This window comes from Mytilus californianus, unplaced genomic scaffold (assembly GCF_021869535.1).
Source record: "Mytilus californianus isolate M0D057914Y unplaced genomic scaffold, xbMytCali1.0.p SCAF_8, whole genome shotgun sequence".
Lineage (NCBI taxonomy): Eukaryota > Metazoa > Mollusca > Bivalvia > Mytilida > Mytilidae > Mytilus > Mytilus californianus.
In genome coordinates, this window is record NW_026262734.1 from 5,370,827 (window position 1) to 5,395,129 (window position 24,303).

The window sequence follows — 24,303 nt, forward strand, 5'->3', positions numbered from 1 at the left end:
CATTTATCATTTGTTGTAAATACCTCTGATGGTTTCAGTTGATCTTTGTTGATGACATTTGTATCCAGGGGGTAAATTCCAGTCTTCCTAAATGCTGACTGAAGGTTTTCTGAGGATAGTGCTTTCTGGTTTGCTTTGCAGGCTAGTTCACATATGTTGTATCTGGTTATGACTGAGGAGTTCTGACGCATGGTTTTGTGACATTCATTATCATAAATACGTTGCAACGGCCCATAACATCCAACATCCAAAGGTTGTAATATGTGTGAGGTATGAGCTGGTAAGATGTGAATGATGATGTGGTGTTGCTGTGCCCATTCAATTATATCAACTGCAACATGTGACTTATGCCCATCAAGGAGTAGAAGTATGTTGTCATTGTTTCTGCCAGGGATATATTTAAGAAAATGGTCAGTCAAATTTTGTCTGAATATGTTGGTATTGGACTATCCTGAGTCTGATACTGCACCAACAGCACCAGGTGTTGCGCCATTCATCAATTCATTCATCATTCTTTTCCCTTCAAATACAAAATATGGAGGTACAGCAAATCCTGAGGCACTTCCAAAGCCAAGTATGGTCGTAGTACTAGACCTTCCAGATGTTACTGATGATGTGTTACCTTCAATTCCAGATACAGCATTAGGTGGTTTATGATTCAGTGTTATACCCTTCTCATCAATATTAAATATGAGATGTGGTTTATCCTGAAGATTATATTTGTGAACAACTTGCTCTAAGCTTACAAAGTACTTTTCAACATTACAGTCCTTGGATGGTGTAAACTTCCCACTAACACCATACACCATTACACCATTCACCATACACCATTACACCATACACCCTGTGCCATTACACCATACACGTCACACCTTTGCACCATACACCTTACACATTACACCATAATGCAATTTAATTTCAAAGAAAGCGTGCGACTACAAAATTATTTATTCATTTTAAATAACGAATTTTGATCACAATATTGTAAATTAATGTATAAAAATAAAAATCAGTTCTTATCAATATTTTGCATAGATTTAAATGTCGTACACCATTCATTCACACCATTTCCGATCGCATGTTACACCATTACACCATTCCCCTTACACCATACACCATAGCACCATACACCTTCTACCATTGCACCATATGCCATACACCATTACACCATACACGTTTTTTTGGGAAGTTTACACCATCCAAGGGCTGTAGCAACAGAACCACATTTTGCACGTTGAATCTCCAAACTTCTAGGTTTAATTTCTCTAAGTTCTGGCCATCTTTTTATGAAACCCTCAAACCATCTCAAGGTAAATTCTTCATTTCTTGGTTTAATATTGATTGTGTGGGCAAAATCAGTAGCCAGATCTGTAACTTCTTGTCTAGTGTACCCATATCCATATGAAGCCATGGACTTTACATGTTCCACAATCCGTGCCTCCTCTTCAAGTGAAAAGACAGGTGCCCTCCTAGTGGTGACACAATCTGGACTTATTTTTCGAGTGATTCTATCACGCAGAGTTTGCCTAGGGTCATTAAATTGTAGAGCTGCTTTTCTTTGGGACATTTCTTTATTCCGTACTGATATGCATGCATTAGTCAAAGCCGTAGGACTGTACAGCCTGTACTTTTTATCATGCCTGAGGAAAGTAGGTTTAGCCTGAAATGTAATGTGATGTCTTTCTGTTTTATTGCTGTATTTTTTGTTTTAACATTGTGTATATGTATATATGTATATCAGTGTATGTAAAGAGAAAATTCTCAACTTAATTTTGAGCACTCTATCGTTAATATTGGTCAGGAATTAACAAAGTCATACCCTTTTTTGCAACCATGATGTTGTGGGGAAAAATACATATGGCAGTAGAGCCATTTTATGGCGATAATTTATCATTTTTCCCGAATTTTTCATAATCTGTGCAAAAAATTCCTGAAAATTTCCATATTTGTTACTTACAATTTTAATGTTTGCTTGGCCTGTCATACTTTTGTAGGTCACGGGTCGTAATCACTGGAATGTAAATAAACCGGCAACTGGGCTTCGAAGGGATTTCCCCCGTGTTTTACAATCATAAAGTCGATTTAAAGATAGATAGAAAAGGGACTTAATAAAATGGCAATTTTGACAAAGATTTTTCTAATTTTATGACTATTTACCTGTTTCAACCTCATGTTTTGGTTTTGCTTTTTCACATTGTTTTTTACTATATATAGAACGCCGCTCAGCTGGAAAGTGACGTCACGAGTCTTCCGCATGCGCGATAAATGTAAACAATGAAGGCGGACGAACTTGCGGGTTGGACGAACTTGAGGGGTTGAAGGATATAGCTAATTTGGCGATATGATGATCGCTTAAGCTAGCAATTCGTTGTTGGTTTGGTCGCTTAAATGCTATCATAGGAGCTATGGATGTCAGATCTGCTTTTAAAAGATAGAATTTAGATACCATATGTATATTCAAACTCATACGTCGATGACCGCACAGACAACGCCATGGCAAAAACCGAAAATGTACCAAAGGAGCGGAATCTGCTTACTCTCCCAGCGCAACTGAGATCATCTTTGGATGTTGGTGGGGTTCGTGTTGCTATATCATTTAATAGTTTTCTATGTTCTGTTTTGAAGACTGAATTTTAGGTCGTTTTTCTTTTTTTTGCCGTGGCGTTTTACTTTGCCTGTCTTCGACTTATGCGTTTCAATGTCCCTTTTGTATCTTCTGCCTCTCCTTTATACATTTTTAAAGACATGTTTTAAATGTCGTTTTATATGTTGTAGAGAACCCAGAAAATCTGATATTAAGTGTCCATAGTACAAATACACTAAAATAAATGAACTTAAGCAAATCTAATTCCTGTCTTGAATCAAAAACTTTTAGACAGGTTTCAAAACACCTCTGTCCTTTTCAGGTTTACGCACTATCTAATTATTTGTTTTCTGTAATGCCAAGCGGGCCCCTTACTGAAATATAAGTTTTCTAGTTTAATTTGAGTTCGTTGAATTTTGTATATTTTATATAACTATGAACGTTGATAATATATGCATTATCAATATTTTTGAGGTTATTTTGCTGCTTTCCAGGTTGGTAAACAAAAGCTTGATTATGAGCATGAACTTCCAAGGAAAGGAAATGCCCCATTAGCCGCACAACAAAAGTTTATAACATTCAGACCAAAAAGACCTATGTCGAATCCAGAATCAACATCAGCTATTGAGGTATATCAACATTATTTCAAAACTGCAAACTTCACACTCAATTGAATATGAATTATTGTAGTAACTGCTGTTATATCATGTTTAGCATAAGGCTATGTAATTTACCCGGTAGTCAAAAATTGCTATCTCATAAAAAAAAATGAAAATACCGACTGGTAATCGACATTCTACATCACGGCAAGAACGAAAAAGCAATCAAATAAAAGTCAACAACAAATTTTACAGTAAGAACCGTTATCGAAAAATAAACCTACAAAAACTGCTGAGTGATTTGCAGTTCTAAATATGTTTTGTAACAATATTCAAACGGTCAATTTCATAAAATTTCATACCTCCAGTTTTGCTTTCGATAACTAGTACTGGTATAATTGATCACTCTATCGAATGTTTAAACATATTGTCTGGGTGTATTCAATTGGTTCTATCCATTCATTATAACTGTTCAATGACACATTTGAATTGTTTTTCTTAAACATGTTAGAGTAAGTGGCAGCACCTGTACAAAATATTCCGCTTAAAATTAGCACAGAATCTAGCAGGAATTATGTTAGAATTCCTACTAGGAAAGTGTTCATATTCTAACCAGAATGTAGTAGGAATCAGCCTGGAAAATAGCCGAAAAATTTAAATTAGCAGGAATTTTTAGTAGGAATTTTGTGATTTCTACCATGAATATTCAATTAGCAGGAAAATAAACTTCTGACCAGACAACCTGGCAGGAATTTTTTATAATTCCTTCTAGAAATTGTTTTTCTAACAGGAATCTAAAACTATACAAAGACTAATGTATACACATATACACAACTGGGTCAATCATAAGTTTGAATCTCAACAACAAAAAACAAAGGAAATACATGAAATAATTAACTTCTTGCTGCAAAATTTTACTATTGAATTTGCTGAAGAACACTAGTAGCAAGATTTAAGTCTGAAACGGTCATTTTGGTCTGATCAAGTCTTAATCGCCTTGATTTACTGCTAGGGAAAAACGTTAAGACCGGTTTAGACTTTCAGACTCTGTTCCGATATATCGTGTTCAGTCATATCAGTCGGGTCAAGATAAACAAGACAGATTCTTCTAGCGTTCAAATAAGACTTGATTAGATCACGTTCAGATAAAATAAGACCAAAGGTAAAAAATCTGTTTAGTTGCTGTAAGATCGTGTTCAGTCGTGTTAAGATTTTAAATATTTTAAATAAAACGAGCGACACTTTATCTGTGTTTATCAGGGGTTACTCCCCTTTATGAATAAAATCGGCATAGCTAGGAGGATATTCTTTTGTGGTCTTTTAATGTAATACTGTATATCTATTTCATTAAATAACGTATGCAAACGTACAATTCATTTTTTCCCGATAGAATTTTTAACATTTAATTGGTTATATAAGAAAAGATTAGTTGTCTTAACCGGGAAATGTGTTTGTCATTAAAACTTTGCAGTCGTGCTTTCTGACATAAAGTAGTCCTGTATTTATTCATTCCGCCCGTAAAGATATAATGATAAGTAATATATCCCAAAGATGTTCTGAAATTTTCTTAAACATTTTTTGTTTCTAATGTTAAATAATAGTTCTGATTCATATACAATTTGTCAAGAAAAATATATTCTAAGTATCTAATTTACTTTAAATTTCTAAATATTATACAGATGACAGTTGCTTGGTGAAAGTTATTTACATTTCAATAAACGGATTATCTAAGCAGTCAACCGAAACGGGTTGTCATAAACTATCTAAATAATTACCCATGCAACGCTTATGATGTTTTATCTATGGACGTAAAATGAATAAAGTTCCATGTTTTATCTTATATAAGGATTTACCGGGTAAAATTATTACATTGACAAATAAAACATTATTTTTTCAAAAAAAATGCAACAAGAATAAAGAATATTTTAAGAATTTAGTTGACAGTTTATATTTACCATTAGGTACCTATAAAGACCGATTTCGATACCTCTCTTGATTTTTTTTTATCATCAAGTTTTTTTAGCAAGAACTAATACAAGAATAAATCTTATAGAAAAATATCAAACAACGATTGATAAAATCTTGTGTACGGTTTATATTTCTGTTTCGTATCAGATTTTTTTTATAACACCAGCGTTACTTCTCATTTAAAAAACAGTGAGATGCTTACTTGCTTTTTCGAAATTGACCAAAAAGCTATAGAATAACGTAGCGAAATGACTGTACTTATAGATTATACCTTTGTTTTTCCATTTTGAATTGTTTTACACTAGTCATTTTGGGGACCCTTATAGCTTGCTGTTCGGTGTGAGACAAAGCTCCGTGTTGAGGCCGTATTTTTAATCTATAATTGTTTTATACTTTGTAACTTGGATGGAGATGATTATTTGGCACACATACATCTATGTTTATATTAACCGGGAGCAGTTTATAATATTTTCATTTCGATAAAAAGAAATATGCAATTCAGTAAATCAAATCGATTTGTACCATATTGTTACATTCAAAAGTCTTTAACTGAAGTAAATGATTGATAGAAATACATTATTTGTATTGCATCGCTCCTAAAATAATGTCCAGTGTCAAATATTACACATCGATGATCACTTAGATGTTCAACTGATTCAACCAAAAATTAAACTTAGGACTAGGATCAAATGCAATTCATTACGTTACAATTGTATCCAATATTAATATTGCTAATAACATTCAGTCGAGGAAAAGACACATGTGACATTGATATGCATTGGTTTGTTCTAGCCTGATACGGCGAGCGCGTGTCGACAAAAAAGGTCATGTTTACAAGAGAACAATTGTTGTGAATCAGAGCCAAATTGACCTTTGTTCCAACTTTACTCATAAATAATGCGTGCTTGTGGACAAAAGGTCACAGACGAAAGGTCACAATTCAGTTTCTGAGACTATTTTCTTTGAAAAAGAGAAAATACTTATTTAAAAAAATATATTTTGTATGTATCTTGAACTATTGTATATATAAACCAACTCTGTATACAAATGTATTAAATGAACAAATAATTGTTTAGTAAACAAACTATCAAAGTGGATTGGTACCTAAACAGCTTCATGGTGCTAAGAAATATTATATCATTTGCATGATTAAAATTTAATAAATCTTCATTTACCAAGGCTAATGAACAATTTCATAAACTGTAAAAAGAATATATGTAATACAAAGTAATTTTTCAAGATATTTCTCTTACATACTTAAACAATTGTCACTTCCTGTCCTGTGACTTTTTGTCCTGTGACTTTTCAGTGTTTGCTTACTGTTAAGAATAGGACCTCCCTTACCCAGGACCTCCCTTACTAATGGAGAGAAAGCTGTCGGGACTACCAATCCTAAGTGTTAGAGAGAATAAAAAGTACATCAGTCATTCTCAATTTTATATGTTTTGCGTAAAACAAAACGGTTTTAAATGTTGAATTTAAGGAATGCTCGGATTTAAAAAAATAAATCTTTTTCGTTTGCTTTTCGTTGAAATCATCCTGAATATTATGTAATATTGTACGCTGAACATTCAACGATCATGGCCAAGCATGTGTTCTTCAAAATGCAATCTGTAGAAGAAAAAACACGGTTTTAAATCATGTACATTGGAAATCAAGAATCGTGTGTCGTGTTCGACCTATAATCCTTTATTAAATAGTCGAAATTGACTATTAATATATAGTTTTGTTTTGCACCTACATAACTCTATATATGCATGTTTTTGCCACTTTGCTTGGAAAAATTATCATATATCTTAATTCTCTTTCAATAACATTTCCTTATTCAATTTTCTACTCGCCTACCAAAAAAAAAAATAGATATTGTTTCATTTTTGCCATTTTGGTTAGAATAAGTTCTTGGTAGATGTATGTCCTTTATGATCTCTCAGGTAAATATCAAAAATGAGTCCTGAGTTTTGACGGTTGTGAATTAAGGATTAGTTACTTTATGGAACACTTATTTCCTTGGATGGTAGTACAAACTTGTATTTTATCCTTTAAAGTTAGTATGCCTGTTTAATAATTTACAGTTTTAAGGAGAATTCTTCGTCTTTTGCAAATAGATGAAGAATAAAATGAAAATTTGCTTTCGATTGCATTGAGGCAGAGAGAAATATGTTTTGTTATATTTCAGACGATTTTTAGTACGGATATTAAACTATAATTCTTAATCTCTTCCAATTTACAAATATAATTTGGTATTGTTTTTTCTGCAAATGGTAGATGAAACTTGTATGTTCTAACTTTTTCAGAGGTCTGTGAAATCTTGAAAATATGACGTTCCCGGAAATCACAAGTCGCTATATAGAATGCTTGTAAAATTCAGAAACTTGCAGTACGCTCATATTTAATACTTTCTGTTAAAAAAGAAAGTGTAAAAATAAGAAGGCGAAAACGGGAAAAGGGGAGGGTTGTTACACGAACACTTTCTTCGCAATTTAATTCTAAACGAATAGTGATTATCTAACTTTTTGTTCAAATATCGAATACACAATCAAATCTCTAACTTATCCACGCTTGCAATAACCTTTTTATTGACAGGTTTCTGCTGGCATTTGATTGGACAACAGTGTAGCCAGGATAAAAAAAATGATGATTTTAATTATGCTAAAAATGATATATTATCCAATCAAAGGGGAAGCGATATGTCGGCTCCTGAATCCGCCACTGACCAAGCAAATTACGACATAATTAAACAATTAACAACCTTGTAAAAAAAATAATAGAAAAGCGTCTTTTTTATCCCTTATATTTTATGATATTTTGTGGACAATATAAATCTTAAATCAGTGTTTCAAAGTCATATCAGATAAAAAACATAATTGCAATTTCTGCCACAAAAAAACGTATTTTAGAATCACGAAATAATTGAAATCGAATTTGGATTAGTTTTGTGCTCAATGGAATTTATTAAGACTTTAAAATATCTGTTCCTTTATATTCGCTATTTTGAGATCGAATTTAATGAGGTTCATATATAAGTATGTGCCAAAACAGAAAAAATACAGTTGCAAATCAACGGGTACGTCTAAACACTGCCCAGGACCTCCTGAGTGCACTCAGGACATACAAATTGCACCCAGGACTCTTTTAAAGTCATCGTATATGCACACAGGAAAAATGTTTACATTCTTTTCACGTTGTCTATTTTAGTGGAAACTTTTGGAATATTTTGAAAACGAACTTAAATAGATATTCAATATTTTTATAAAATAATGAGGGCACGTGTCACTGATTCACAACTACTCAGCCGTGAATAATCCAATCAACAAAATTGATTGGATTATCCTTATTGCTTATGAATATTCAGATTCAATATTTTATTAATCTATCTTATGAATATTATGTTATTAAAACAGTGTTTTTTATTAAAATTTAATAATGCGAAATTTTAAAGTTTTTTCGAAATTGATTTATGTAATTAAATACTTTGTGTATTGACTTTAACGATAATGGAGAAAAAAACCTCAAAAGTCCCATTTAATGTATTTTTATACAGTTTATGTGTAATGAGTCAGCTTAATTAATTTTGTTATTATACGTTCTGCAGTTCTAAAGTAAAAGAAATAACAATTGATATTGTTTTATAGTTTGTCTATTATCAGTTCGTTTTTGTTTTTCTTCGTGAATTTTTTCTCCTTTCCAACATCAATTAAATAAACGAATATCATATTTTATTTAATATAAACATACAAAGTGTTTTTTGTTTTGTTTTGATAAGTCTAATATCTTGGTAGAGTACGTGCTTTTATTGGTTTCTTTCTTTGGTTTGGCTTATGGGCAAGTTTTTGTTTTATTTTTATTTAACATCTGTGCATAAGGACTTATTCGTTGTAAGAACGGACTGAGTATCTTTCAACAGTCTGCGAAATAGTCTTTCTCGCTGTTCTTGATTATGAGTCTTGCAAAACAATATTAAATTGATATGAAATAACATGTTTTCTGTAAGACCAAAAAGTTCATAATTTCTCATGAGCTCGATTTAAAACCAAATCTTACTACCTGAAAATGTTAAGAAAAAAAACCAAATATGATAAATGACGGGAGTTCAATGTACGCATTATTTTAGCCCGTTTGTGAAAAGGGGGGGGGGGGGGGGGTCGGTCTTGATTGGGACAGAAAACTGACAGAAAAATGGAGTCAAATTCATTATTCAGAATTTATTTTCTCATTGAAATTCGTTCAGGCTTGTAATCATGGTAATACTGGAGAAGAACGATTTTAAGGAGAAACAAAACTTTACTGTTTGAGTTTGATTATTTGAAAATCGTATTTTGATAAGTACGGCAACAAATACAGATAAGAACGGGCTTCATTCAAAACCAAATATTGCCTTATTAAAATGTTGATGACAAATTCCTTCTTCAGATTCTATTTCCCTATTCAAACTCGTTTGAGGAATTTATTACTCACTCATCGGTACAGCGGATACAGCTTAATAGGTACTTCGAAGGGTGAAAAGCTATATACCGTACATTCATTTAACTATGCACTGTACAGAAGGATTTATGTGGTCAGCTATACACTGTACACAACGCTTCTTTTCGGAATAAAATATCGAAAAATAACATATGTATGAAAGATTTCAATGCCAATTATTGAAACAGCTATACTTATTACGTACACACAGTGCATGGCCTTCTATCAGAAAAAGAGTTGCAATATTGAATATAGAATCATATCGGATGAGACGAGCGCCAACTTCTTTGACAAGTATTTGCGAATGTTTTAGTAAGTGTTCTTGTTTTAGGAAAATAATGAGACTTCTCTAATCATCAACCTACGACCAAATCATTTCTTAAAACAACAATTATGTTTAGATTGAGGTACACATTGATATTATGTAAACACAACAAAGACTTTCTTACCGTGTCAGAAGAAAAATCGATCACGTCCGCTTGGTTAGTACCTATATCCGCTGTACCGATGATACACGGTGTTACTGGACAAGAACGAGTGAAAAAAGCGACAGTGTCTTGTAAATATGTGGATACACTTTCAATAGTCACATACATATTTTATATACATTTATTTCGGGAATTATTTTTTAATTTATTATGCGCTCTATTGATGCCAGATTTTCCTTTTTTTTTACTATCAATGTTCAACCACACCTATATATGCATTCTTATATTATAGGACTTTCCTCGTAGATGAAACAGGGGTTTTATCCAAAAAGGACGTCACGTTTTGCAATGAATAAGATCTATATTATTTTTAACGTTTTCAAATGAAATGAATTGAATTGAAAATTTCCCGACTATAGACAAGACAAGACGTATACATGTACATATACGTAGACTTCGTTTGGATGTGACATGTCTTTAAAATTAATACAGTTGAAATAAGACTGAGAATGAAACTTTTTTCTGTTAACTATGTACCATAAATTTAGGTACATCTCTCTACGATTAATCAGTTCAGTTCAGTTTCTTGTATATTCCTCCATTAATTGTGGAGCACTACCCATAGGGTATAATTGTAGCAACTATATACACCTTAGAACATAAGGAAACATTTAATTATGTACAGATGACTGAATTTAGGCAATAATAATTACTAAATAATTAATATTATAACTAATTCATAGGATTGTCATCATAAAATTTTAAAAAATAATATTCATAATGTGCTGAAGTGTAAGAATAAGTTAAGTAAGAACTGGATATATTTACAAATAAGAATTTAGAATTTAAGTGGTCTTAAATTAAACTTTCTTATAATTGTTAGTTAAAGGTGCTATACGTACATCAGAATTTATAATGAGAAGGTTATTTTATAAGACTTATGTAAAAGGGTTGGGGTTTAGAACGATTCATCATATATACATGTTTTCCTTCACAGTTTAAAGTTACCTTATTTCGGATCTTATCATTATTCTTTAAAGGTAACTGGATATTTTAAAACTTTGCAAAAAATTTTATTTAATTTAGGTCCTAATACGTCATAAAATAGTAAGATGGTAAAGTAGGGAACTATTTTATTTTCAAAAAAATTACTTATACTGTACTTGTGTTCAAGTTTTTTATCCTTTTTGTCCTCTGAGTATATGCATGGCTTGGGTGAAAGAAAAGCAATTGATCTATACTCATGCAAATAACCCTTTCAATTATGCTTTTCTAAAAAGCTAGCCGTCTCATAGATGATGAAAGTGGAAAATGTTTTCTCTTTGTAGTTCAATTCGTTCAAAGTTGTATGTAAATTGAAGTAGATAACAAAAATTATAAAAGGCTTATACCTTTTTTTAGATTTACCAATTTTTTTTGGGGGAAAGTATTAAAACTGGAAATTGGGGGTAATGTCTTTTTATCGATTATTTTTTTTCAAACAGATATCGGAGTTGTTCGTTGGCTTTTTCTTTGGTTGTTTGCTTGTTTATTTGTGTTAGAAAAGTATGGCCGCTTCCACCTGAAAGTTTTTCGTTCATAATAGGCATCGAAAAGTGTAGAGAGCAGGCATGGGGTAATGCAAATTTGTAATTGTAATGCATGGTAATGCATTACATTTTTCCAAGTAATTGCATGTAATGTGTAATGCAGCAATTTGTGCATTACATGTACTAGTAATTGTAATATAATGCATTACTTTAGCAAAAAGTTGTGTAATTTCATGCATTACATGGCATTACATGTCATTACTTTTTTCACATACTACATCTTTAACATATTGTTGGAGTTTTAACTAAACCAAATTTAAGATTTCTTGATTAATAAAGTATATGTTAATTTTAATTAAGGTCTATGTTTATTTTATAATTAGGGAAGTAATTCACAGTAATTAAATATTTCGTTTAAAATTTAAAGAAAAACAACAAAAAATATATTTATAAAAGTAAAGTCAACATTAAGTTAAAATAATTAAAAATTGTCAAAGTCAAATTAAATAGACTTTTTACATGTATACTTATATTCAATTCATGGAACAGTTACTGCATATGCTAGAATCTTTTGTGACTTGTAGTTGTTTTTCAAAATGTTTAATTTTTCTATTCACTAATAAAATTTTCAAATGTAATGTGTAATTCAAGGCATTACTTTGCAAAAGTAATTGTAATATAATGCATTACTTTGATAAATGCATGTAATTGTAATTGTAATATAATGCATGGTTTGGTCAAAGTAATTGTAATATAATGCATAACATTGCAATGTAATTCGCCCCATGCCTGGTAAATGTGAAACGTAGTAAATTTAAACATATAAGAACACAATTAATATATTTCCAACGGTATCTCACATCTTTTCAAAAATGATCCTTAAAATGTAAAGCTTCACATATATGTATGGTTATTTTTGTTGTCGATGAAGATTTTGTCTATTCATTGTAGTTGGACTGCAATGTGGAATGCCCCACGCCTCTTTTTCTATATTTGAATAATGAGTATCCTTAACAATTAAATGTTTCTTTTTTTCAGATTATTTGGTTTTATTGGACTTCTTGATTTTATTTTTTGATGAAAAATACTCAGAGTCGTGAGACGGATAATTTGTTATATAAGACCTATTGTAAGCGCCTGAAAACAAAGTAGTTTCGCCGCCATTTTTTTTTCAAATCATAATAGACGTCGTTGGTTATAAAGAAGGTGATAAGTTCTGCAAAGCTACTTTAAGTTCACTATGAGGCCATCAACATAAGAGAATCAACAAATTTGACCAAAACTTAATCAAGCATACAGCTTGATACTGTATCTTTTGTTATTGTTTTACTTGTACATATCTTCATATTTATTTACTATACCATTTAATGTTGGATGACGAATAAGGCCCTTATCATACTTACCCTTAAAAGCTTGACATACTGGATTGACATAATCTTTTGTGGGAGACCGTTCGTATGTTGACATATAAATGTCTTTTTGTTTTATGATCATAGTATATGTATGTTTATACTTGTTTTTACAATTCTTGTAGAAAACATACAATTAAGAATAATCTTTTAAAGTGCCAACAGTATTTTCGTCTTTTAAATTTATAATTTTCTTTTATTTCTCTTTCTCTCATTTAGCATGTCTAGTATAAATAGTCAATAAACCTCAAAACAAACATTAGAAGTTTGTTCCTGACCCTGCTCATAGTTCCAAGTAATATCTGAATTATTTTTTGCTATTAAGATTATTTTTTGTAACAAAAAAAATGTTCCGGCGTGACATTTGTTCCGCTGGAACTTATTTCATAGGAAATATGTTCTACCGGAATTTATATCACAGAAAATTTTTACCCGGAATATATATTTTAAGAAAATATGTTCCAGCACTGTAAAATTTGTTCCGGAACTAATTTTTTTACTAAATGTTAAATAAGTTCCGGGTGTTATAGATTAACATGATGCATTAACTTTATATCAAGCAAAACATTCTATAGTTGTACCTGACAAGTTTAATATTCAACATTGAAGTCTTTAAACAACACGACAACGTTCAAAATAAGGTAAATCTTTGAGAAATTCAAATTAAGTCAGCATATATATTGTACGTAGATAATATGATTAAAAAACAAATGCACAACTATGATTAACAACTGCGATAAATATTTAAAACACACTATTTCATTTTTTGTCTCGCCTTGACGGAGTCAAAAAGCGAGACATAGGTATGCTGTTTCCGGCGTCGGCGGCGGCGGCGTCGTCAACAATGTATTAGTTTGTGATTAGGTCTAGTTTATGGCGAACCACAAGTGGTAGGTCAATCATATTTGGTATGCAGTTGTATTAGCATTGGTACATCTTATTTCCATGGAGATTATTTGGCTCCCTTAGTCATGGTCTATTGACTTTGAGAATTTTGCTAAGTTAACATGTATTAGTTTGTGATTAGGTCAGTTCAAGGGGAACCATTTAGGGTAGGCAAATGTTAATTGGTATTCAGTTGTATAAGCATTAGCACATCTCATTACCATGGAGAATATTTGGCCCCGCCCCCTCAGTCATTGTCTATCGACTTAGAAACTTTTGCTTAGTTTACATGTATTAGTTTGTGATTAGATCAGTTTAAGATGAACTGCTAATGTTAAGTAAACGATATTTGGTATGCAAATTTATTGGCATTTGCAAATATCGTTTCCATGGATATTATATAGCCTCACCCCCTCTTCATGGTTTATTGACTTTGAAACTTTTACATAGTTTATAAGTTAATGTTTGTGTTTAGGTTTGTTTAAAGGGAACGACTTATAATAATTCAATGGTATTTGGTATGCAGTTGTATTAGCTTTGGCACATCTCATTTACATGGAAATTGTTTAGCCATGTACCTCAGTCATGGTTCATTGACTTTGAATATTTGCATAACTTATGAAACATGTTAAAGTATTGCTATTTTAATTTCAACGTTTGCATAATCAAAATTACAAAAGGATGAGACATATTTCTGTGATAACAGTTTATCTACAAATTCTGATATGAAGTAACATATGTTGAATTGCAATATTCATAAATAAATGATTGATCTATAAAAAATTTCTGACGGATTTTTCTTATTCTTCGCTTATCTGCCTCATTAAATTATTGTCATTTGGATATTTTTGTATGGATAATGTAATTAAACATTTTGCTATACTCCACAGAATCCATATTGGATGTTTACACCTTTTATTTATTACATTATCAATATAATACATGTTTTTATAATGTACTTGAATTATAACTTTAAGCTCACTGATAACAATGCTCAGTATATAAGATAACTTGTATAACCAGTGGAACATATTTCACAGACAAGGAACTTATTTCACCAGGTAAGGAACAAATCTCACAAACCTGGAACTGAGTTGTTTCAGAAGCAATTCTTAATATACCACATCTCCTTGTGTTTACATAGAGGAAATTAGTCTGTAATTTTTATGACCACACATATAGGTTATCCAGTATAAATAAGTATATCTGAGCCGTTGCCTACAAGTCTAGTGTCGGAACAAACTGTTGGTTTTACTCCAGTATATATATAGTCCTTTATTTCTAGTTTTTATGAACTCGTTCAATTATAACATAACTGTGTTTTAAAGTTATTATTCAAAGTCTCTTTTAAATAAAACAACTTTTTATACTATTCAAAATTGAGAATGGAAATGGGGAATGCATGTGTCAAAGTGACATCAACCCGACCACAGAGCAGAAAACAGCCGAAGGCCACCAATGGGTCTTCAACACAGCGAGAAAATCCCGCACCCGGAGGCGTGCTTCAGCTGGCTCCTAAACAGACACCAAGTGATGGATACAATTGTGGCTTATATTGTTTAATTAATTTTTTAGAGCAAAAGATTAATTGATTGTTGGTTGCTTAACGTCCAGTGGCAAACATTTCATGCATATTCAGGACGACAAAACTTTTCAGAAAAAGATTATGAAGTACTAGGTATAACAAATGTTAAAATTTTCTCATCATTGACCTTTCAATACAATTTTGTTTATGATATGATCTTTCGTTGTCTTTCTATGGTTATGAAGTCATAAAGTATGTTCTATATATTCTAAGTTAGCATATCTGTACAGTTTGTCATTTTGACTTTTTTTTATTTTGCCATGGCGTTGTCAGTTTGTCTTTGAATAATAAGTTTGAATATCACTTTGGAAATGTAATTCCGCCTTTTTACAAAAATCATGAGATTCAAATTTGATAAGATGAAAGATTATATTTTAGACTAATACGTATGCACATCTGTACAATTTAATGAGATTCTTGATCGGGGGTAAACAATTCCTCTATCTAACAGAACAAGTATCGATTTGCATATTTGTAAAATTTAATGTCAGTGGTACACACAGTGGCGGATGGGGGGGGGGGGGGGGCGGCGGATTTTGGACCCCCTTTTGTTAATAAGGACATACGGTTGGATCCCCTCCCTTTATCCTTGGTTGGGAACCCCCATTTAAAAAGACTGGATCCGCCACGTGCACTGTACACAGATTTAGTCCGCATTGTTTTCCGGGCAGAATAGACCACCACTGTTACTAATTTTTATAGTTGTAAATATTTACGCTAAATTTTGTTAATAAAGATAGGAACAGTTACAATTGTGTGGTTATAGATTTCGTAAATTTGTTTTCTGAATCCATATAGCAAGTGGCATGACATCATAATGGTGAATCGGGGAAATCACAGAAAGCTTATGGAAATGTTAGATTTTTTTTGATATATGACAATAGCGCAAAAAGTATCAAATATGTTTTAATAGAGAAAAAAAAATGACTGTAGCTGTAATAACTATATTTTTATTTGTTTTTAATTGTGTCGCTCTTTGATGACCACTTATGAAACCTGCATTTTCGTCTTTCATTCTTACGTACGTCTAGAAATTTACAGAACTCAAATTATGTATCTGAATAAAAGGAGTTGTCGGTTTTATTTACGTCAATTATATAGCAAACAAACCAAAAACAAAAACAAAAACCAAGAGACATCCAGAGAGCAAAGTGGATTTTTCGGCTTGCAGTACAAACTAAGTATAAGTATAAAGAACAGTTATATTATAACTATACCACGTCAAAAGTTCTCTCGTTCATTTCATTCCATAGTAGAGTGAAATGACTAACTTTCATTTGACCTTTAAAGAGGCAGAATTAGTTGACACAAATGTTAAGCCTTTTTGCATGGCTGATTGTATATATTTATGTTGAACATGTTAAATTCAAGGCGATCTTGTAGCGAACGCACAACCCTATACTGTGTTTGGTTTTTCTACGATATCTAGTTAAGAAAAAACTTTATTATCGGAGGGGTGAAACGAGGGAGAAAATAATATGTCTTAGATACACATTAAGGGCGTTAGCCCGAATGAGCGCGTATTACTTACACCAAGATAAATTGAATATTGTCAATGCAGAATGACAAATTCAATAATTTAGGACAGGGACTTTCAATACTAACGGATTCCCTGTTAAGGAGGAGATCTTTTAACAATTTGACAATATGCTATTGAAATGCATGAAAAATGCAGGGTATCAAGTTTTATTTATCGACATCTTTGTGTAAAAAAAGATACAATTTTGCTAGATAAATAGAAAACAATAACACATTTCCTTGCATAATCTTATCTAAAATTATTGAAAATTATCATAATTTATGGGTATTGTTTTAACATGATACACCAAAGCCGAATTTTGTATGTTTGCATTACACACTTGCACTGTTTGGATTAACGTATCAATTAGAAGGTAGGTTAGAAAATCACAAAAAAAGAATTAAAGGACAAAACGCCATTATATGGTTTTCCGGATAATGTTTTTTTTTTGGCAAATATTAAAAAAAAAATCTTAAACTTTTACATATACATAACATTTTAGGTAAACACCTAGAGTTACATATATACCAGCATACATTTTTGATAGGAAAAAAATGCTATCAAAGATACTTCAGAAATGCCTAGCTCCATGCCTAAGAAATATACATCTTTTTTATTGTTCACATTTATTTAACCTCCATTCAACAATGGGAAGGAACATTTGCCTCAGCTGTGAAATGAATTGATTTAAAACGACTTTTAACATATTTACTTCTGTCTTGTCAATATCTTAGCATAGAATATGATCAGAATATGGTCTGTGTATAAAACAAGTATACCGCTGTAATAAAAGCACTAGACAATTTATACATGTAAATATATGCTACTTCCAAAAGAATTTTGTTTTGTTTTTAGTTTTTAATTATTTTTTTTTCCTAATCGTTTATTTTTTAACCACTAAATTTGCGGTTTTGTGATATGTTCGTGCAGTTTTAACAATGTCGTCAATAGTGTTCAGAAAGAAGCTATTATAAAATGTGTCAGAACCTTAAATTACACATACATGAACGGAGCTATGATACCATGACAGGTGTACATATGATGTAATTGTGAAATAGCCATTGTAATTGCCAAGTTTTTGATAGTTTAAGGATCATTTTTGATTAGTGGCACGTGCCATCGAATTCAATCTTTATTGACAGAAAATATTAAATAACGAATACATTTATTACTATTATAGGAAGAAAAAAACGAAGAAGAATTATTTGCTATAGTGCAACTTGAATAAACAAATAAATACATAATTATTTTATATTAAATAAAATTGTTATTAAAATGAAAGAAAGGATTAACGCATTTACAAGGATATATACTCGATGCTGAACTTAAATTAGGTTGTATTGTTTTAACGAAAACTTCTATGAGGATCTGGAGGGGGTCCTTTATTTCTGTATTCTTTAATTTTTTATGCCGATTTTCTCTATTCTTTAAACTTTTTGTCTATTATTATCAATTCTTTATATTCAAGCACCTTATTATTCTCTATTCTTTATTTTTTTTATCCATTTTCTCTATTCTTTATATTTATTGCCACTCATTCTCTATTCTGTAACCTCCTCCCCGCCCCCTCCCATCAACATCTTCTTCTTTCCGATGGTATGTTATTTATAGTTTTATTGTCTCGTCACGGTCTAAGTGCAGTTTTCAGAATATTAACTGCACTCGGAGACATGGTTCCCTGATGCGGCCTTGGTGACTACGCATCACTACGAAATAAAAGCAAAAAAAAAAGAAAAAAAGACGGTTGTCCAAATATAAAAAGAATAACACGTACGGGGAATGATTACTAAATGCCACGAAGTAATTATTAAGTTTTAGAGGAAAGTATCGAAAGATAACGAAATTAAGGATATAAATTATCTGACATAAAACATATTTGTATTTACGTTGATCGTTCCCGATGAAGTTAAATCAAGAAACGTGCTTCAGACGCATGAAATTTATAAGGTGTTTTCACTCTTTTGATAATGTTATGTTTAAAATTTGCAATTACTTCTTTTCAAAGAATAAGTAGATAAATACATAAATTAACATCAGAAAATAAAAAATAAAATAAAATCATAAACAGTTATAGGCGAATAAGTTATTTCCTCAACAAAACAAAATCACTAATCTCTTAAAAAAAGACCAACAGAAATAAAAAGTCAACCAATGATTTTATGTTTAATTATTAAAAATATACGTTTTTCATTCTAGCATTTATATTGTAATTTTTTTATAATTAAAATGTATCATCCACATGAAGGGGCGTAACTCCTAATATCATTCTGACACACTAAACGGATCTTAACCCGATCTGAAAATTTTGAACATTACTTTTTATGTTTGGTCTGAATTCGTCTAAAACCGTCTTAACATATCTTGTTTAACAGCTAGAGCCTTCTGTCTTGTTTATCTTGACATGAATGAACGGACTGAACACGACATATCTGAACAGCGTCTGAAAGTCTTAAAAAGTCTTAACGTTTTTCCCTAGCGGTAAATTCAGTTGATTCAGACTTGATCAGACCAAAATGACCGTTTCAGACTGAAATCTTGCTACTAGTGGAAGCTGCAACAAAATAACTTGGTATAAATCTAGATATGAAAACATGTGGCCTTAAATAATTTCTACAAACACAATATGATTGAACTTGAATTGATTAATTACTAAATATATCAGGCAAATTTGACCCATGCAGGATTGTGCTCCCAACAATCTTTTGCCCTCCAAAATTTGAATTGTGACCTGTAACTTGGTTGCTTATATTACAGCAAAATTAGGGTTTAGCAAACTGGAATCCAGTTTATGATAATTAAATACAATTCAATAAAAGCAACAGTAGCATACCGCTGTTCAACATTCATAAATCGATTAAGCGAAAATACCAGTTTAGATAATTATTCTGCTACACTAAGAAAGATTCCTGGTAGAAAATTTTTCTGGTAGGAATAAATTAATACTGTTCAACCTAATAGCAGGAATTTGTAATAGGAAAATCCAACTGTAAAAAATTAAAATTTTCCTAGTACACCTAAAAAGTAGCAGGAATCTTAGATTCCATGATCATTCTAGGCAGATTCTTACTATAATCTAGTAATAATCTTACTACATATTTCGTACGAGGCATGATGATATCTGTCAATTATTATATTAAGTTCCGATGTATTAACATGTGAAGACTTCAATAATAATAAGAGTCACACCTGAAATTTCCTTTTCGAAGAAAAGCACATATTTGATAAGTCATTTCAAAACACTACTGTTCTTCAAAGGCTGTTTAAATGCTTTCCAGGTTTTTGAACACGTGCAGCATTATGAACGTATATTACCGATGAAATGGAATGCACTACCAGAGAGGGCCATAACATTCATACCAAAGACACCAATGTCGTATCCAGACTCAACACCAGATACTGATGTATATAAACCTTAACATTGTTTCGAACATCTAAACATTTCTCAGTCGATCACATGTAGTAATTGCCTTAATAAGAAATTTAGAATGAGGCTATATAATTAAAGGCGACAGTAGTTTATCGATATTCAAATCTCCTAAATCAAACACAAACCGAGGGAATCTAAAACTCTAAAAGTTGCGAGACCGGATGTGTCACAATTTAGTTCTTACAAAACAGATAATAAAAAACCGAGATGCAATAAGAATTAAAGAGAGAGAGAGAGAGAAAAAAAAAGGTAACAATCTCGGCGAAAATGAAAAAAAATAAGATATTGTACATTTAATTAACGTTCTCAAAAACATAAACCAACCAAAAAAACCCAACAAAAGAAAAAAACAAAAAACCAGTGAATCAAGGTGTTTCTGAGATATTAGCAGTTCAAGAAAGAAATTGACTTAAGAAATAACCTTTAATTGTTCAAACTAACAATATCATGAATATAGCTATATTGATTTTGTTAAAATATTTTTTCTTTGAACAGCCGCAAAAACGTAAAAAATTGTATATTAAGCGGTATAAGTAATGAAACAGTCAACATTATCTTAGCTTGCCCCTCCACTATTGATTATCTTGTCGTCTTATCTGAAATAAAGATGTTATGTTCCTAACAAATAAATATTTGTTATAATGATCAATATTATGTTGCAGATTTTCACTTTAAACATATTTGTTTTGATATTCTACTTTCAGGCACGACCACAAGATAAAGATTGATTAAAATGGACGTTGTCAAATCATGATAACTTATTAAACTATTGAAGGAAAAACTCTGACAGATATTTGTTTTAATTAATATTAATACATATTTGTAAATATTTTAAGAGAATCCTTTGTAGAATAACCAGAAAAAGTAAAAATCGGGGATAATTTCACAAACAGTATCATGAGTATTGTGAATTTAATATTCATTTTTATTGATAAGAGCAACGTATATTGATTGTTTCACTTCAAATATGAAAATAACGAACGATACACTTACCATACAACAAGTGTCGATGCATCATACATACATAAAACTTCAAAAGACATTTAAAGGGCAGCACTCATAATTCGTGTTTATAATGGTCTGAAAGATATTATATAATTATATTACTTTATAATAAAACTCAGACAAAACAGGATGGATAACCTCGGGTATTCTTGGCAGACGGTAAATCTATTCCTAATAATTATTCAGTTGGATATGTACCGGTTGATGTTTAGGTCTCCGTACACACGATTGTCTCATTGGTAATCATACCACATCTTCTTATCTTCATATCAAAGTTCTCTTTCTTAATATTGTTTACAAGAAGCCTCTTATATAATTCACTCAAGGTGAATATCAAGAATTATCTAGTAGAAACTCCCGTGTTAACGAATACCGCTTATGATGTTTTCGTTTTCTGGCAACATGTTGTTTTTATTTTTATCTCCTGGATATTCATACAAGCTTAACACCCCATGCTTTACTAACTTTCTCTGGTGTTGATTTTCCTTGCGTTTGAGAAGGTTTGCGTATTGGTTTTGATAGGGGCCTCTGCCAATATCGTAATATATAGAGACTCTTGTCATCCTCTTATCTTTGTCATTTCGTAGAAATTGGCACGTTATCAGATATAGACAATGGCATGTTTTGTGAGAGATCTATTTTATTCAAGATAATTCGAATAACTGATATAATTTAACTTTGTGGCGTATTTTACTACTGCATTTGTCGGCTTCATGACTCTCCACACTAGTTCTCTGAGCTTCTTCTTGGTTGCTTCATTTGGCATACCGATTGAAGAAATAGCTTCAAGCTACTCCTAATTTTTTGAATTGCTGCAGCCTGTTCCAATTTTTTAGAGATGCTCAAAGCTACTATTTACTTGCTTACAGTTGCTCCATTTATTCTTTCAGATGTCTGGATTGCTCCTAATTATTTCCGAGGTGCTCGAAGCTACTCTGATTATTTGACGTGGTGATTGAGGTTAATCGTTAGTTTCTACAATTGGGTGTGACAGACTCTGATTTGTATTGGTATGGTTTTACCAATTTTTATTGTCCCTTTCACCATAAGCTACTTCAGCACCACGTCACAAGAGTTGACATTTGGAACCGGCAAAGACATTATCAATCATGTTGCCTAAAGTGTGTCAGACACACTATCAAATGAATTTTAAACGGCCAATCTAATCTAAGCAAATCTTAGCATAAAAACGTCAAGTCATGTCACGAATTTTTTTTATTAATTTCAAATATTTTCGTATTGTAAATTCAGGAGTGTTCAGTAGTTTTTCAGACCATTCAGGTATTTACTTGTTTGCACAGGTAAATAACGAGAACTGAAGAGATCTTAAATGTCTACAAGCGATGTGTTTGAAAATCCTGCAAGGGATACGTCTGATGATATAGAGAATACCTGAATACGATTTATTAATCATTTGTCAGTAGCTGATATAGAAATAAGGAAATGTGGTATGATTAGCAATGAGACACAAGGAGGCGCCAACCCTCCCCTAACCTGTAACATTGTTGTAACAGTACAACATAAGAACAAACTATAAAAAAAAATAGTTGAAAAGAGCTTAACTTATCAAATCGATACCAAGCAGAAATACATCTTACGAAAACACAGACTGGACGTGGCAGGTAATTTATACATTCCTCACAACAAAACAGACACACAGTACATATGTGAGAGTACTCGCAATTACCGACAGCTAGTTAAAAGCTAATAACTAATAAAAAAAATCATGTTTCTAAGACTGAAATATCAATTAGTACACATCCTACATCCAATGGATTAAGCGTAAAGATGTCATCAACAGTCAGAGACAAACATGATCTTATGCAATGCCAAAATATAGGTATCGACAGATGGTAGTACCGTTAATGGGCAAATATGTATAATAAAAATATTTATTATGGTTTTAACTTACTGATAACAAAATCAATATTTATACCAATAAAAACTAATATTCAAATATCTAATTGCTGTCTTGAATTGTTAACTTTTTAGAACAAGTTTGTTTAATATATTCATAATTTTACTCTGTAAAAATTAGGATGTGCTATTAAGTCTGAAATCAGTTTTCTACAGGTACAGCCAAACTTTTGTATCAATAAAGATTTGTATTTAAGAAATCTGTGGTAACGAAATCCCTGACTTAATAATTTACCAGTAATGCATAGATAACGCTCATTGAAATCAACAACGTCAATACAGACACGGGCATAGCCAAAGAGTTGTGATATATAAACACCGTAAGACGGTGCAAAAGCAACATCACCATCTACAAAAGGATAATTAACAATAGGGAAAGAGAAATCGTCCCTGTTGTCGTACATTTTTGTGTAGTGATTCTTGTGTAAAGCTGAAATATCTAAATCTAGGAAAGGACAGTTATTGCTGTTAATATATGATTTATTTAAAGTAAGTTCCTTTGGGTAAAGTTTGGCACTATATTGATTATTCAACGAACAAATATCATCAAGATAAAGATAAGTGTTGTTGAATTTATCAATTAAAAGGAATTTAGCCGGGTTAATACTAATTTGGCCATTAACTGTGATCCATAACAGTGTAGGAACAAGTCTGCTACTAAAGGAAAACAACTGGTGCCCATATGAATACCTACAATTTGTGAATAAACTTTATTTCCGAAACGTACATAAAAGTTGTCATGGAGAAATTTTCAGCTTTAATCATCTCATCACACATCTAGTAAGTATATCTAGCATATCTACCTTTTCCATTGGAGAAAAAGGCTTTATATGAATTGGGTCAATATCCCTAATGCGTCTCAGAGTGAGGAACTCAATTATAAATAGAAATAAAATAATCTGTATGCAATGAAATTGGACATGATGCTAATTTAAGTAATTGACTGAGCTTAACCATTTGTGCTTTTTTGAAGAGCAGAAGACTGTA

General features: G+C 31.5%; 1 protein-coding gene across 1 annotated transcript in view; it reads left to right on the forward strand.

The window, feature by feature from the left end:
- Positions 1–21,529, forward strand: part of LOC127710435 (uncharacterized) — a 56,512-nt gene extending 34,983 nt beyond the window's left edge. Inside the window, exons 11-13 of the mRNA XM_052216264.1 lie at positions 3,079–3,213; positions 20,243–20,368; positions 21,099–21,529. Coding sequence (XP_052072224.1) covers positions 3,079–3,213; positions 20,243–20,368; positions 21,099–21,122 — 285 coding nt within the window. The 3' untranslated portion in view covers positions 21,123–21,529. The remainder of the gene's footprint in view (positions 1–3,078; positions 3,214–20,242; positions 20,369–21,098) is intronic.
- Positions 21,530–24,303: the final 2,774 nt, after the last annotated feature.